We start from the raw sequence: 14,323 nt of genomic DNA on the forward strand, positions 1-14,323 counted from the left end.
TGTATGGTTAACCAGTATATCTGGACGATAGGCTTCGTTTTTGCTGAGCCGGTCCTTGATGGAAAAGTCCGACGGTTAGTATTCTTTTACTTCCGTGACACGCGGAACGCGTGACGTCACGCGTTTATTGCACTAGTCTCGCGTCACGCTCGGCACCGTTGATCGGGTGCCGGTTGTCCGCTGCCTCCAGCGGTGCCTGGCGATCTCCCTTACCAATGGCGCGTCCATTGCTATGACTGGCTGAAGTGATATTGCCGTCGCGCTTTATACAGCGTTACCCAGTGACTATGGAGACTTGTGTCCGGCGAATGTCCCGGATTTCTGATCGCGTTGCCTCCTACCATACGATGGACTGACTTCCGTCCGACTCTTCTTTCTCTTGACCGACTATATCTAAGGATCAACCTCGGTGTTTTGTCCTCCCCCCATCTAGCCAGACTTGCTGACTATATATCCGGCGCTCATAGAATCTATCTCATTGGACGAACAGTCCTCTTCATTCTTTTGTTCTTGTCATTCATTGATTGTTTCACCGTAATCCGACATGTTCCCCTCCTCGAAATCTGCACTGCTCCTGGCAGCTATCCCCTCCGTTCTCTCTGCTGCCATCCACACCGGCGTGTCTGACATGCAAGCTGCCCCCCTCCATCAACTCATGCCCCGTGCATTGAGCGTCTCTAAATCTGGCAATACCATTACGGTCGATACGGCTGGCGGTCTGGTCTTCAAGGTCCACAGCAATAATTGCGGTGCGTACCACGGCGAGGTGTAACTGAAAGATCGATGACGCTATCAGGCATCCCATAGATATCACCTCTATGGTGTACAACGGCCAGGAAGCGCAGGATCAAGTGAGAGGATCGGACACTTGTTAGCGCCCCCAATACTGATTCTGTTGTTCATTGCAGTCGAAGTTCTCTCAGATCGTATGTCGCATGAGATCTCCCATCCGTCTTGCATTGACGATGACTATGTGCCGCCCGCTAGTCCTCTGGACTCGGTTCTGCGACCGTCTCGTACACCACTATTGGCAATTATGTCAAGATTACTTGTGAAACGAGTACTCTGGTATGGCTAATGCCAGAATATTTGTGGATCTCCGACTGACTACGAACTGTCTAGACGCAATACCTTGTAGCCCAATACAAGAACCCCGCCATTCATATGGCCACTTAGTGCGAACTTGTGTCCTGATGTCCCTATGATATAATCCTTAATGGCTTGACAGCACGTCCGCTGAACCGTCCGTGGGCGAGTTAAGGTTCATCGCGCGTCTTAATCGCGCGGTTATCTACAAGGGGTATACGGAATCGGATGTCCAGGGCGGCACCGCGATCGAGGGCAAGGACGTCTTCAAAGTGGGCAGCCAGACTCACAGCAAATGTTTGCACCTTCATCTTCCATACGCCGGGAAACTAGGTTCTGACATACCTGTCAGTCTATTCCTCGAAGCGCTTCATCGAGGACCAAGTCCACGGACTCACTGGTAACAACATTGGCGCCTGGATGATAATTCCTCGATACGGTTATGAAAGCTCTTCCGGCGGGCCCTTCTTCCGAGACATCGATAACCAAGGCACGGAACAGGAGGAACTATACTTCTACATGAACTCCAGTACGCATCTACTCCATTCGCCTTTTTCTCTTGCTCACTAGCACCACGCAGATCACATGCAGACGGAGTCCTACCGCCAGGGACTGCACGGCCCCTACGTGCTCCAATTTACCACGGGCTCCTCCCCCTCTGCCGACGTCAACCTCGACTTCTGGGAGACCCTCGGCGAGATCAAGGGCATGGTCAACTTCGCCGACCGCGGGTACGTCAAGGGCACCGCGACGGGCGTCCCGCCCGGCTTCGACATCGTGCTCGGGTGGAAGAACGACCAGGCGCAGTACTGGGTCAAGGCGGGCTCCGACGGGTCGTTCACGTCGCCGAAGATGAAGCCCGGGAAGTACACGCAGACGCTGTATAAGGGCGAGCTGGAGGTCGCGACGAGGGATGTCACCGTTGAGAAGGGGAAGACGGTCTCCGGGAGCATCGCGAGTACCGAGGGCCTGCCCAGCAGCTATATATTCAAGTTCGGGGAGTTTGATGGCACGCCCAAGGGATTCCTCAATGCCGAGTGCGTGCTGAATCTATTTCCGTGCTCGTTGACTGACGTACGTATACTTCTGCTAGTATGATCGAGACGATGCAGTAAGTGGATGGTCGACCTTCTTGGACAAGCAGCATTCCTAAATCACTGCCCCCTAGCCCGTCTGACAGCCGCATGCACGACTGGCTGCGCACAGTTACGATCTCGCAAGGCACCGGCTACTTCCCCATGGCAGTTTTCAAGGACATCGGCCCCGTCACGATCAGCGCTACGCTGACCTCCTCGCAACTCGGCGCCAGGACCCTCGTCGTCGCCACTACCTCTGCGTTTGCTGGCGGCCGTCCGCACGTTACTGTGAACAATTGGTCAGGTACGAACGCAGATGCGTCGCGAACGTGTGACGTCCACTAACTCTCCCCGATTTTGCTGATACAGGGCCTAATCCATCCGCCCCCACTCAGCCTGATTCGCGAGGCGTCACGCGTGGAACATGGAGGGGAAACGTACGGCGCTCAGTGCAATGTTGGTTTTGCGCTACTGACATGATCTGATTTACCAGAACAACCGCTACACCATCTCCATTCGTAATTATTTCCTGTTGTATGGCTTTCAGATAGGTATGATGACTGAACGCACCTCATCTAGCCGACGGAGTCCTAGTAAAAGGCTCTAATACCATCAAAATCGACGTACTTTCCGGATCGTCAGGAAGCCAATTCCTGTAAGCACCTGCGGCTTGTCCTGCACGTGTATCGACTGACAACTGCCCTGCAGCTCACCTAACTTCGTCTTCGACGCCGTCATGCTTTATTAAAGCCGTCGTTCAGCCCGGCAGCAGTTAGTGCTCGCCGAGTGCGGGTTCTGACGTGGTTTCTCTGTGAGGCGGGTTGACGCGTGCCAGAATCGAAACATCTCCGGCGTGTACATACGATTCTCGATGTCCATTGGGTTATGTGCTGTCGGCGTTGCACTGCTCGCGCCCGGGGACCTCAGCAATGCGGTCCCTCGCTTGTGAGCACCTCAGGCACCTCTCCGCGACTCCACTCGATGGGAAACGGTGCAGAGGGGTGTTGATGTCTCGGAGCCTTTGACGGACCTCGAGAACCTCCCGCAGCGAAGACTCCACCGCAAATCCTTCCCACATGCCACGTCGGGTTCCTTCTCAGAGCTCTAAGCTATAATTGTACCCTGCTCGGTATTTGACAACAAAGTCTGAGAAGGCTTCGAACCAACAACTTGCATGGGTTGGAAGATGCCTGCGTTCAAGCGACTATCTGCTACCAGGAAAGCAGTAGATATCGTCCTCGGGTTGACTTGTTTCAAGCGACGAGCAAAGTCATTACTATATGTAGAAACGCCCTTACCCGATCGGGTTGTGTTCGACGCCTGCTGGACGGTCAACCTCGACATATGCCAGACTCTGCATCGATCTCTCCGACACTGACTATAAAGGGACTGAAGCCCTGAGACACCCGGACACCTTTCTTCCCCTCTGCCCTCATGTCTTCCCCCTTTCTTTTGAAGTATAAGTCTTCGGCGGCGCATATGCTCATTGTTTACGCGTCTCCGAGTGCCACACGGAGTTTTCTACGGGATTGCTAGTCGGCGCCATGAAGTGCCCCGACATGAAAGGTGCACCTAGCGCCTCTCGATTTCGTACTTATAGGTAAGCTTCTTACTCGGGAGTCGTTACCTTTCAGTCAACTTTAGAGCCGGGAGCAGTCAGCAGCAGAGATATGCTGCACCCGAGTTGCTTTTGCTTCCAATCACCGCGAGTGCGTCGGCCGATGTCACGCTCACGTGCAATGTGACGATCGCGTCTCGATCAGAGCCGCCGGAGTAACTCTCTGTGTGCTCCACAGCGTCATAATTCGCAAGTCGTTTCCGTTTCATGACTTGTTATAGGGCAGAATATCATTCAACAGGCCGCATGCGGCGCGCGGACCCAGGCAGTGGGTCATGCTCAGTTCCGAGTCTCCAGGACTTGGACAAGTCGGGTCTAGCGGACGACACTTTGCCCCGCGCGGTTCATTACCGAGGGTTAAAGGCTTTCCAGGAAGCCCGATCCAACGCTGGCTCGACATCATCTACTTCGTCATCCGCACAATTCAGGCATCAGCATCGAGCCACGGCGTCCTGGTCGAAGTTCATAGAAGTCAGCTCGTCGAGCTTCCCGTCCTGCTTAGGCAGGGATCCGCGTCATCCCTACTCGGCGTGACTTCAGCAAGAGTAATATTTTTTCCTCCGATTGCCCGAACCCATCTACAACGCGACGACGGACTTTGACTACCAATCGTTGCAACTCGGATTGCATCAAGAGTACATCGAGCTTGACCTGTTCCACTATGGCTTGGCCAAGTTCTCAGACGAGGACTTTGAAGCCGAGGGACTCACTGCAGAGGACCGATTCTTGATCGAGCACATGGCTGATCAAGAGGTTGGACACGCCATCATGATATCGAATATTCTTGGGGGTAAACTCGCTCCTGCCTTATCGTTTTGCACTCCACTCACTGTATTTCAGCGAGCGCCGCCAAGGAGTGCACTTACACCTACCCCTTCAACACCGTCCGCGAATTCATCGACTTCTGCCAGAAACTGACGCGGTGGGGCGAGGCGGGCGTCTACGGCTTCCTCGAGCACCTGCACAACCGCGCGTCCGCGAACCTGCTCATCCAGTCGATCACTCAGGAGGCGCGCCAGCAGATGTCGTTCCGCCAGTTCGAAGGCCTCTTCCCCTACCCCGAGTGGTTCAGCACCGGTATCACGCAGAGCATGCAGTGGACGCTGCTCGCGCCGCACATCGTTAGCTGCCCTGCGGGCAACCCGCACCTCAACTGGACGAACTTCCCGGCGCTGAACATCACCGTGCGTTTTCCCTTTGTTTCCAGCACTTTGACTCTAACAGCCCGCCATAGAACGACCCGACTCACGCTATCCTGCCGCGAGATACGCAGCCCGCCATCTCGTCGAACGTCTCTTCGCTCACGGCGCCCGGGTACGAGGTCCACTTCACCTGGGATTCCCCCGGCAAGTCTGTCGGCCCCAACAGCTCGTACACCACCCGGACCCTCGCCGGCGCGCCCAAGTACGCGGCGTGGATCGCGCAGCTGAACGTGACGTACACGGAGCTGTACAATATCTCTGGCAACTCGGCGTACACGATCCAGCCCAACGGGACGCTCTACGGCCCCGGGACGGCCAGCGTCCTCAATGGAACTCAGTAAGTTGACGCGGCGTTGATAGGGGAGGCGGACGCTGACGTGTTTGCTTCCAGGTTCGTCCTGATCACCGACAGTAACCCGTATATCACGCCCGCGAACATGTCCTACCTGGACCCGCACGTCGTCGCTGGGCCTGCGATGTACCAGGCTGATTAAGCGGATGCGCTCAGGATGAGATAACTTAGGAAACGTACAGGAATGAATGAGTTGACGCTTTTATTGGTTCGTGATGCCCATGTGCAAGTTCGGACGCTTCGCTTTTTCCACCGTGATGACTTTGCAGTTTTCCGTTCACGCCGCAGGACCTTTTCTGACGCAGAGACTCTGTAATGTGTTTTGTAGACGTGCTGTTTATTATACTAGTAGTAGCAACGATGATTAATCTTGAAAGTCGCACTTTCGATTTAGAGGGTATACGCAGAATCTTGAAGTGAAGACTCGGAAGCACGTCTGGCCGATGTAAACCCGCCTCCCGAGTAGGTCTGTGAGAATGAGAATGAGCTACGAAGTCTCCCGTCGGGAGGAACTGGAGAGCGGTAAAGCGTCCGAAAGAAGAGGGTTGGTGCACACTGCACACGCAGGATTTAGAGCAGCAGTCGTGGGGTAGGAGGAGCTCGCAGTGCGAAAGCGTTGATGTGTGATGTGATTTGCTTTTCGAGCCGCGTCTTGAAAGCCCTGTGGGCAGAAACGCGGCGCAAGGGCTTCCTCCGATGCTCGGAGACAGAGTGAGAAGAGGTTACATCGTAGTGATGAAAGACCGAGCAAAGGGACTGAAAGCGGAGAACTGGAGAGCACCCTTCTTGTCCTTGCAATTATGTACTGATTTCTGCGCACCCAAGCGTCTCCACATGGCTTCGAATTCGGTTGACTGTGCTCTGGTACTTGACTGGGTGGTAGTGTATGATTTTTTTGCGGTCGATGTAGAATGTACGTAGAGCTCCGGTCGGATTGTGACATTCGCTGGTGTCTGCATGCCTTATGAGATCTCGAGAGGTTCGATGGGTCATTCAAGTTGTGAAGAGGAGACCGTATTCGAGGTTCTAGCCCTCATATATCATGTCCAATACCTATCAGTAGCTGCTATATAAGAGGAGCAGTAGATAATACCAGGATTGCAGATGCGACTTGGAAGGGGACAAGCAGCTATAGACAGCTGCAGGATTGCTACTGGCAGTGGCTACGTCGTTTACAAGTCTAGGCAAGCACATGAAGCAGGTCCTTGTACATGTAGAGTTTCCCAAGCTTCAAGTTGACACGTGTTTGCTTTTGCCACCGAATCCCATCGCGATCGCAGTTACTACACTGGCCTGCAAGTACGACGGTCTATCGATACATCTATCTCTTGTGCATAATCCTCTGTTGGTTCAGCCCTAGGCGAGCCCGTGCTTCGCGAAGGTTCAGCGGAGAACAGGAAACGGGGCACAACGGATGTCTATGGATCCTCCGAGTCGATACTGAAGACTTCTTCTAGTGCTCGCCGACTAAAGAACTAGCCTCTTTGGTTGCTAGAGCACTGACCGTGTTCCGAGTGCCGCGTAGGCCAGAGTCTCTTGCATGTTGGCACAGATCTCAGACCTCTAACTCATGGAATGCAAGTCTGCCTTACTGGAATGCTTTCGGTCTACATTCACGGACTCAAGTATCCACTGACCACTTCCATCCTATATTCGGTTCCTCCGACTCCAGGAAGACTGGTCCCAGTCCAATCTCCTCGCCGAGCTGGTCCCTCCTCGCCCTGACCGCCCAGAATGGCATCTTGTAGGCTACCTCGGGCCCGTGTCCGGCCATTATCCACGTGTAGCTATAAGTCACGTCCAGCGAGAAGTATCCCTCGAACAGCTCCTCGCCGCCTTCTCCGACCCACACGCGCTGCATCTTGAACACGCCCTCAGCGTCGCTGACGCCACAGTAGCCAAACCGGGTCGACGTTCTCCCGGACATACCTGCGCCCCTCGGCGGGCTCAGCTCGGGTGCAGGCAACAGCGCTCTCTCGTCTTCGCTGAAGGTCAATGGGTCCTCCATCTCGATGTGGATGATAGAAATCTCATATTCATCTTTCGAGATCGGGTCGAAGATAGTGTCGGTCCTGAAGCGGCCTTGATCTCCGTCCAGGAAGATCCGCGCGCTGTACTCGTGCCTCAGCTGGAGCTCCCAGATTTTCTCGTACACCTCTTTGTACCGCACCGTGGCCGTCTCTGCACCGTCGGGCAGGTAGGCTTCCTTGAGCGATTCCAGCTCACAACTGTACAAGTCCATGTTGCCGGAAAAGATGCTCGACGCTCCTTGCTCTGCCTCCTCGCTTGCTTCCCTCGCCCCTCGCGACTTGGGAGTCTTGCGCGTGCGGCCTGCTGGCCTGCGAGCTGTTGGTTTCGCGGGACTCGAAACCCCGCTGGCACGGCTCTTCTTTCTCTGTCGTATGGTTAGGATCGCGCGAGAAGAATACGATGTGCGCGCTCACAGTGACACGTTTCGTCATCGGAACTGGGTAATGGTTGGTGAGATGGTCGAAGTGTAGGTGGTTGATTGAGAGGGGTACTGGTGCGCCGCATGCCTTTTATATGTCGAGTGGTGTGGCTTGTGCCCGTGACATTGTGGCACTCGAGAAGCGCGGCAATCTGATGGGCCACAGAACAAGTGGCAACAATCTGCGCACGACCGTGCCAGATTTGGCTTCCCTTGTACCGCTGCGGCGCATGGAAGCGGGGGAAGTATTGCGCAGTAGAACCATCGGGGCCTAATGCATTATAATCACCCTGCGGGACGCGAACACATGCCCTTGCTGTTGTAAGTCACTCTGACGCGCTCATAGATTGGTCACCACGTCGATCTCCGCGGACACTCTCGTGTTTCAAGCACAGCATCCAACTCTCAGCCACTCGTCTCGTTGCGCATTGTCCCTCGCGCATTGTCCACCATACCAAAAGCGGATTTTTAGGTGAGCTTGACTCTTTGTGTGTCGATGCCTGACACATACGGAAGACGTAGGCGAAGACGCCGCGTTCTGCTGGCATGAACGCTTTCATACCGGCCAAATTCACTTGCCGCAAAGCAGCAGAATCGACCGGTAAGTTGGATAAAGCCGCCCTCTCAGTAGATTCGGATGAGGTGTCCAAGCGAGGGGACACCGCTGTTGCAACGGTGAAAGAGGTGGAATAGCGGCCGACTTTAACGTTCCGTCAGCCTACCGCGCACCCGGAGAAGGTATCTGGAACGGCTTATACTGGTAATTGCGACTTCTGCTCTGCGAATTTGCCGTTCCGGCGCAAGGCTTCCCTGCCGAAAGATGGCTTGGAGGGCATGTACATCGATCTTTATAACAATATCCTCGCGTGACAAGCCAATCCCGATTACACCGCTCAAGCCTTCCTGCCGCGTCTATACTCTGTTGGAAATGAAAGAGCACCAGGTTGTTTTCGCTGTCGGCCCATCCCGATGGCGGGCCTGCCGTACGAAACAGAATTGAATCTACTCAAGAGAAGCCGTCTATCACTTCATCGAAAGCGAGGACTTTTCCCCCTATCACCAGGTCCTCACCCCGCAGGACGATGAGATTAGCTCTGCTAAGGGCGCGTTCGAGAAGCACGCTTGGGTCGGCGGCGAAGGTCAGGCGCCGTTTAAGGGATTCTTGTCATTTATTTGGGAGTACAGCAGACTAAGAAAGAGAACAAGACGTGGGAGCGGTAAGACTTACAGAGTCTTTTCGGGTGGTTGGGTTGAGGGATGAAGGGATCGGGAAGGTGCTTGGGGTAGGTTCGAAGCTCGTTTTCAGGTATCGTAATTTACACCGTCTGATTATATCCGACTATGTCCGCTCTATATCTACAGAGATCGTGCTTGTCCGCTGATTGTACCCCTGGAGTGACTTGCTGAAGGTGAGCAGCTGATCGCTTCATTTCGCACTCTGACCGTTCCTCGACCTGATAGCCCAGAATGCCATCCTATACCAATTGGTCTCGTTTTCGCCAACTCCCGGGAAGCTATCGAGGTCCCCACTCTTCGCCATGTCCACCTTCTTCCGCATCTCGCCGAATGAAAAGAATCCCTCGAATAATTCTTGACCATCCTTTCCTTCCCAGACGCGGGTCATCTTCAGTACTCCTTCCGCTCGGTCTGTCGCGGTGGCGGACACACCGGCCTTTAGGACGACCGAATTCGGGCAGGGGAAGAAGGTTATCTCGTCCGGGCGGAAGATCAAACGCCTCTCCGCCTCGAGAGACTGCACGATTATCTCATATGTCCCCGCCGTACGCGCATGTCCTGGCGTAGGATCGGGCTGCAGCCTGCAGACGAAGCCGCCAACCGGACTCTTGGACGGCGAGGATGAAGATACCCGGGGTGTCGGCAGGAAGATGCTGCCTGTCCGGTCGCCCTCAGCTTGGCGCTTCAGAATAGCGTCGTGCAGGTCCTGGTGTCGCATAGTCGGAGCGCCTTTGGGAAGGTATACCTGCCTCAGGTTGTCGATGTCGCATGACCACAGGTCCATGCTGCCTGAGTATATCTCGATTGGTAGTGGCTCGTCCTAATTAGAGGATTGGTTGGATGTGCGATACGGGCACTGCGACGGGCGGATGCTCACCTTGGCAGGGTCGGCCACAACTCTGATTTGAGGATGCATCGTTTGCGCTTCGAATGCGGGTGGTGGCTGCTCCTGACCCAGGCGACGTCGTCAGTTCATCACGTTGGCATAGATATTGTGAGATACTTACTCTGGCTGGAATTGTTGAGCCCTTGACTTGGTTAGCTCGGACATGTTCAAATTGGGCCCCGGAACGTCTCGCTTTCGTCACGTCCGTCGCATCGTCGGAAGGCAACCTAGTCCGCTTGCCACTTCCCGTGCGCGAATTGCAAGTACTTGAAGCCGTTGGTCTGGATGAACTGACGCCTTGAAACGATCGTCCGTCTCGGCCGTCACCGGCTTTGTCGAATTTGGCCCTCTTTCGCCCCTTGCCCTGAGAATGCATGGTCGTCTGCGCGATGGCTGGACCGGTCGCAGCGTGCGGTCGGTCGACGTGCTTTGCCATGTCATCGGGAGATCTGGCTCTCTTGCGGCGTGGCTCCCGATATACAGTGGGCGCTAGCGCAGCTCCTGCAGAAGGATGACCTAAGACGAGCCTCCCGGGATGGGTGTTAGCACCGGGCACTGTGATTCTCTCCCCACCGGTGGCGTTGGCAGCGTTTACAGCTTGCATTCTGCTCTCGCCGTAGAAGGATCTTTCTGGACGCCTGTCAGTATTTCCAGGCTGGGCCGCGCTCCCTTGGCTTGCTGCCTGATATGGATCGTACGAACCATGAGGATTCCAAGTGGCGGTTGTGGCCCCCATTCCTGAAGGTGGATATCCTTCCGCTTGCACGTAAGTGCTCTGAGCAGTCCAGACGCTTTGGGTGATCGGGTACTCATGGGAAAGCCAGGTTGCGGGCGCGTAGGCTGAAGGAGGACCGGTATGGTAATATTGTCCTCCTGAAGGGAATGTAGCGTGAGGAGGCTCGTGAAAACCCATCGACGGCCCAGCTCTCGGGATCGTGTTTCCCACTCCATGCAGTCTAGTATCCCGAGAAGATTCATGATTGTACACGACCTGATGCGGGTAATATGGATGTGAATTGTGTGGCGTTCGGACATGCTTGGCTGGGCTTTTGGCACCGTAAGAAAGGAATCGAAACGGACTCAAGGATACCCATTAGTATCAGGACTTACTCGAGTATCCTTCGGCATCGTACGTGTATAATAACCAGATAAAAGTGTAGGGTGATGGAGGTCGTGGTCAAGCAGTGACACGAGTTGTGGTGCCCTTTATATGTGGCGTGTGGCGTAAGTGAGCACAAAGGGCACCGACCAGGGTGTGAGATCGGTCAAAGCGCATTTGCTTTGCTTTCCTCATCATTATGGGGAACAGTGGCCAGACTTTGAGATACCCCTGTACATTCCCCTAATGCTGATCATCTGGCAGTATCTCGCAACTGGGTGTGCATGCTTCGTGGCATACATACGCTCAGGTTAACAGTGACATACGACCAGAGAACAGTCCCATCTGATTGCGCACAGCTACGGGAACGCTACATCATACTCTAGGACGTCACAAACTAGGCCTTCGTACGAGACACCTTTGACCTCCGCTCATCTCCAGCATCAACCTCATTACGCATACTTGCGCTGCGCTTTGACGTCGTCTTCGAGGTGGAACGCCACGGCTCGTTCTTATAGTCACGAGGAACCTTACAAGGCTCCTTATCGTTGCCGGGCCAGTTTCCCTCGAGCAAGTGATCTCTAAAAAGGTTAACCATGTGCTTGTGGTCTCGCAAATATCCTGCCACTTTCTCGTACTCCTCTCGAATCTTGTGAAGGTCAACGGGATCCGGTTTATCATCTGCCCTATACCTCCGGTCTAGCAAGAAAACTTGTTTCCGTGGCCCTTGTGGATATGTGACTTCAGGAAGAGGCCCAGCGGCCGAAAGAACTTCCTGACTGTCTTCGTGGAGGCGGTAACGTGCTTGGAACCATTTGAAGAGTGTGCTGACGATGACCTGAAGGCTCGGGCATTGGAATTTAAGCTCGAGTCTTCCCGCCAAGAAACTCTTTATCTTGTGCGCACCGCCGCAGATCTCGCCATTCTTCTTCTCGACGTAGTCGAAGAACTTGCTCATAAAATCCCCTACAGAGAGACAGCCGTCGGCTGGCAAGTACTGGACTGCCTCGTAGATCAAGACGTGCAAGAAAGATTCGAGATCGTCCTCCAGTTCATGGGACTTGCAGGGGTCGTCAAGCAGTCGTCCGGACATAAATTGCCATGTGCCCTGGATCCCACAGACGCGGTTAAATAGGGCTACTCGAATGTGACGTAGAAAATGGGCACGCACCGTCCTGTCGGCTTGTCTGGCACCCTGGATATCTATACTCTTCGACAGATCCCAGTCGTTCAGCAGCCCACTTGTCTCAATCTCGCCGTCTGCGTTTCGCGTTCGCAAGATTAGAATGTTCCCGGCACTAACGTCTCTATGAAGAATGTGTGCTTCGCCAAAGGCCTCGGCATGCGCTAATGCGAATATAAGCCTCGCAAACGTTTGAGAGATTACCGATCATCGGGGAAAACACGTACCACAGATGCATTCGTAGATCACCTCGACCAGTTCCCTCGAATCGGTGAACTCCTTCAGGTTTTGTCCAATTTCCTTCACCACCAGACGGTAATGCACGTGTCGCTTCATGGCATTAAATGCGCCATCCCGATCGCACCAATGATCCGGTGACGATGTGGTCTGACCTGCAACATCCCCGTCGCAAACCAATGTGGGCACGAAATGAACGTTCGCCTTGTTCAACTGACGCAACGTATCGCCCTCCTTCAGCAGATTCGGAGAGTCTACTCGCCAGCAATCTTTCAGAAACACGAACCGACGACCCGAGACGTCCCAGGCAATATAGCCACGAGTGGCCCGGCCTGTGAGGCCAGCAGTGGGGGTATGCGGCTGGCCCACTAGGAAATAGCGAGGCTCAGTGGCTGGGATCTCTCTTGTCGAGGATGCAGGAGCGCTGTCAGAAGGAGGGGGATCGACTGTGACGTCGACGCGTAGTTTATACCATGGCCACGATGGGTCGAAGGAGTTCTTGATGTAATTCAACTGGTATGGCTGCATATCTTGCGTCTGCTTCAGGGCGGTGGTAATAGTCTCATATTCCGCGGAGTCCTTTACAATCTCCTCGGCGGTCTCGTCATATCCCTGCTCCTTTGGACTAGCATTGACGAACCTCCAGATGAAATCAGAGAGAAGTTTGGGTTTATCAGCGTAGTTGATCTTCTTAGAGAACACCGCGCCAGAGCGGTCCCAACGAACAAACCGGGCATAGTGACCGAGAATGACGAGCGAGAACAGATGCGTACGATGTTGGTATGCAAATATCTCTGCCGCATATCCTATGATCTGGCCGCGAACGTTCCTTCGCTCATCAGAGTCGGCACCGTCAGGCAACTCGTCATCGTCCTCAAAGGGATCCGACTTGACCGTATTCGCCTCCGTCTTGAATTCGGCGAAGAGTGCGACCCGGTCCCAACGTGGATTCGGTGTTACGTCCTTTGGCCTGGGGGGTACGTGATCCTTGTGGTAGAGACCCATGTCCATCATCTGGTAACCCCTATCCTGAGTATCTCGGGAGTCCTTCTTGGTGGCAGTATTCACAAATACGTATTCCGACTCCTTGGTCTTCTTGTCCTTTTTGCCAAGACCCGCCGCCTCAACGCAGTTGATCTAGTCGAGAGTGAGGAGTCAAGATACGAGGGGCCGCAAGAGCAACCATTGAATAGTATTGACTCACAAAGACATCATACATCGCTTTCTCACTAGCGCACTTCTTCATGTGCTTGAATGCTCCGCGACAGTCTGGTCTATCCTCGCGAGCCACGGGCAGGAACTTTTTCAGGAATTCGTCAGCAGGCATGGGACCTGCGAATTTGTTCGTCATTGCTAGAACGTTTTGCTGCTTCTTGGACTTGGCGTCGGGTACAGTGGCCGAATATGGCTGGAAGCCAGCGGGCGCGTTCTTGCGAGGCGACGAATCCGTTAGAGACGAGGACATGGTGGGAGGAAAGAGTTAAGCTCACACGGCAAAGGTCTTCTCGTTATATATGTTCAGAATGCGGTCCTGCGGGGAATCCCGCTTATCGATCAATCAGTGCAGGCGCGCCTTTGTTCTGCCACGTTTCGGTCGCGAAGACCTATCACGAATGCTTGACGCGTGATATACCCTCCTGAGCAACTATCACGGACTTAAGCCACGTCAACAGCGTTACTTGCACAGTAGTACACCCGGTGGAAAGGTTGAGAATAGAATAGGATCCGGAAAAGGCTGTGGTAATCACGGTGGCGAGCAGGACGCGTGTAGGTATGAGCAGCGTGACCTCGCGCGTCGTCTTTGTGACACGTCACGTGTGGGTCCACCTCGTGTCGCCATTGGTTACGCAAGTAAGATTGACCCGTGAATGGATTCAGACGACAGCGGAAGGAGTTCGA

At 54.2% G+C, this 14,323-nt stretch overlaps 5 protein-coding genes across 5 annotated transcripts; 2 read left to right on the plus strand and 3 right to left on the minus strand.

Annotated features, from left to right (window-relative positions):
- Positions 1-417: 417 nt before the first annotated feature.
- On the plus strand, positions 418-2,910 carry GLOTRDRAFT_82210 (uncharacterized protein; the record flags this gene model as incomplete). The annotated part of the gene is made up of 12 exons (XM_007872741.1): positions 418-749; positions 808-851; positions 988-1,068; positions 1,123-1,175; positions 1,229-1,383; positions 1,439-1,615; positions 1,667-2,144; positions 2,255-2,466; positions 2,532-2,599; positions 2,656-2,680; positions 2,742-2,817; positions 2,871-2,910. The coding sequence occupies exons 1-12, from the start codon at positions 545-547 to the stop codon at positions 2,908-2,910; spliced, it is 1,614 nt and encodes a 537-aa protein (XP_007870932.1). The 5' UTR covers positions 418-544.
- Positions 2,911-4,353: 1,443 nt separating this feature from the next.
- Positions 4,354-5,476, plus strand: GLOTRDRAFT_50260 (uncharacterized protein; the record flags this gene model as incomplete). Its single annotated transcript, XM_007872644.1, has 4 exons — positions 4,354-4,570; positions 4,621-4,964; positions 5,015-5,319; positions 5,374-5,476. Coding segments are annotated over 4 exons (969 nt in total), but the record flags the coding sequence as incomplete, so codon positions are not given.
- A 1,479-nt stretch (positions 5,477-6,955) lies between these two features.
- GLOTRDRAFT_96917 (uncharacterized protein) lies at positions 6,956-7,796 on the minus strand (the record flags this gene model as incomplete). The annotated part of the gene is made up of 2 exons (XM_007872742.1): positions 6,956-7,729; positions 7,779-7,796. 2 exons carry the CDS (start codon positions 7,794-7,796, stop codon positions 6,956-6,958), a joined length of 792 nt encoding a protein of 263 aa, XP_007870933.1.
- Positions 7,797-11,992: 4,196 nt separating this feature from the next.
- Positions 11,993-12,688, minus strand: GLOTRDRAFT_17993 (uncharacterized protein; the record flags this gene model as incomplete). Its single annotated transcript, XM_007872628.1, has 3 exons — positions 11,993-12,112; positions 12,176-12,351; positions 12,415-12,688. Coding segments are annotated over 3 exons (570 nt in total), but the record flags the coding sequence as incomplete, so codon positions are not given.
- Positions 12,689-13,060: 372 nt separating this feature from the next.
- Positions 13,061-13,309, minus strand: GLOTRDRAFT_14307 (uncharacterized protein; the record flags this gene model as incomplete). The annotated part of the gene is made up of 1 exon (XM_007872626.1): positions 13,061-13,309. A coding segment is annotated over one exon (249 nt), but the record flags the coding sequence as incomplete, so codon positions are not given.
- Positions 13,310-14,323: the final 1,014 nt, after the last annotated feature.

The sequence above is a fragment of the Gloeophyllum trabeum genome (genome assembly GCF_000344685.1).
Source record: "Gloeophyllum trabeum ATCC 11539 unplaced genomic scaffold GLOTRscaffold_00019, whole genome shotgun sequence".
NCBI lineage: Eukaryota > Fungi > Basidiomycota > Agaricomycetes > Gloeophyllales > Gloeophyllaceae > Gloeophyllum > Gloeophyllum trabeum.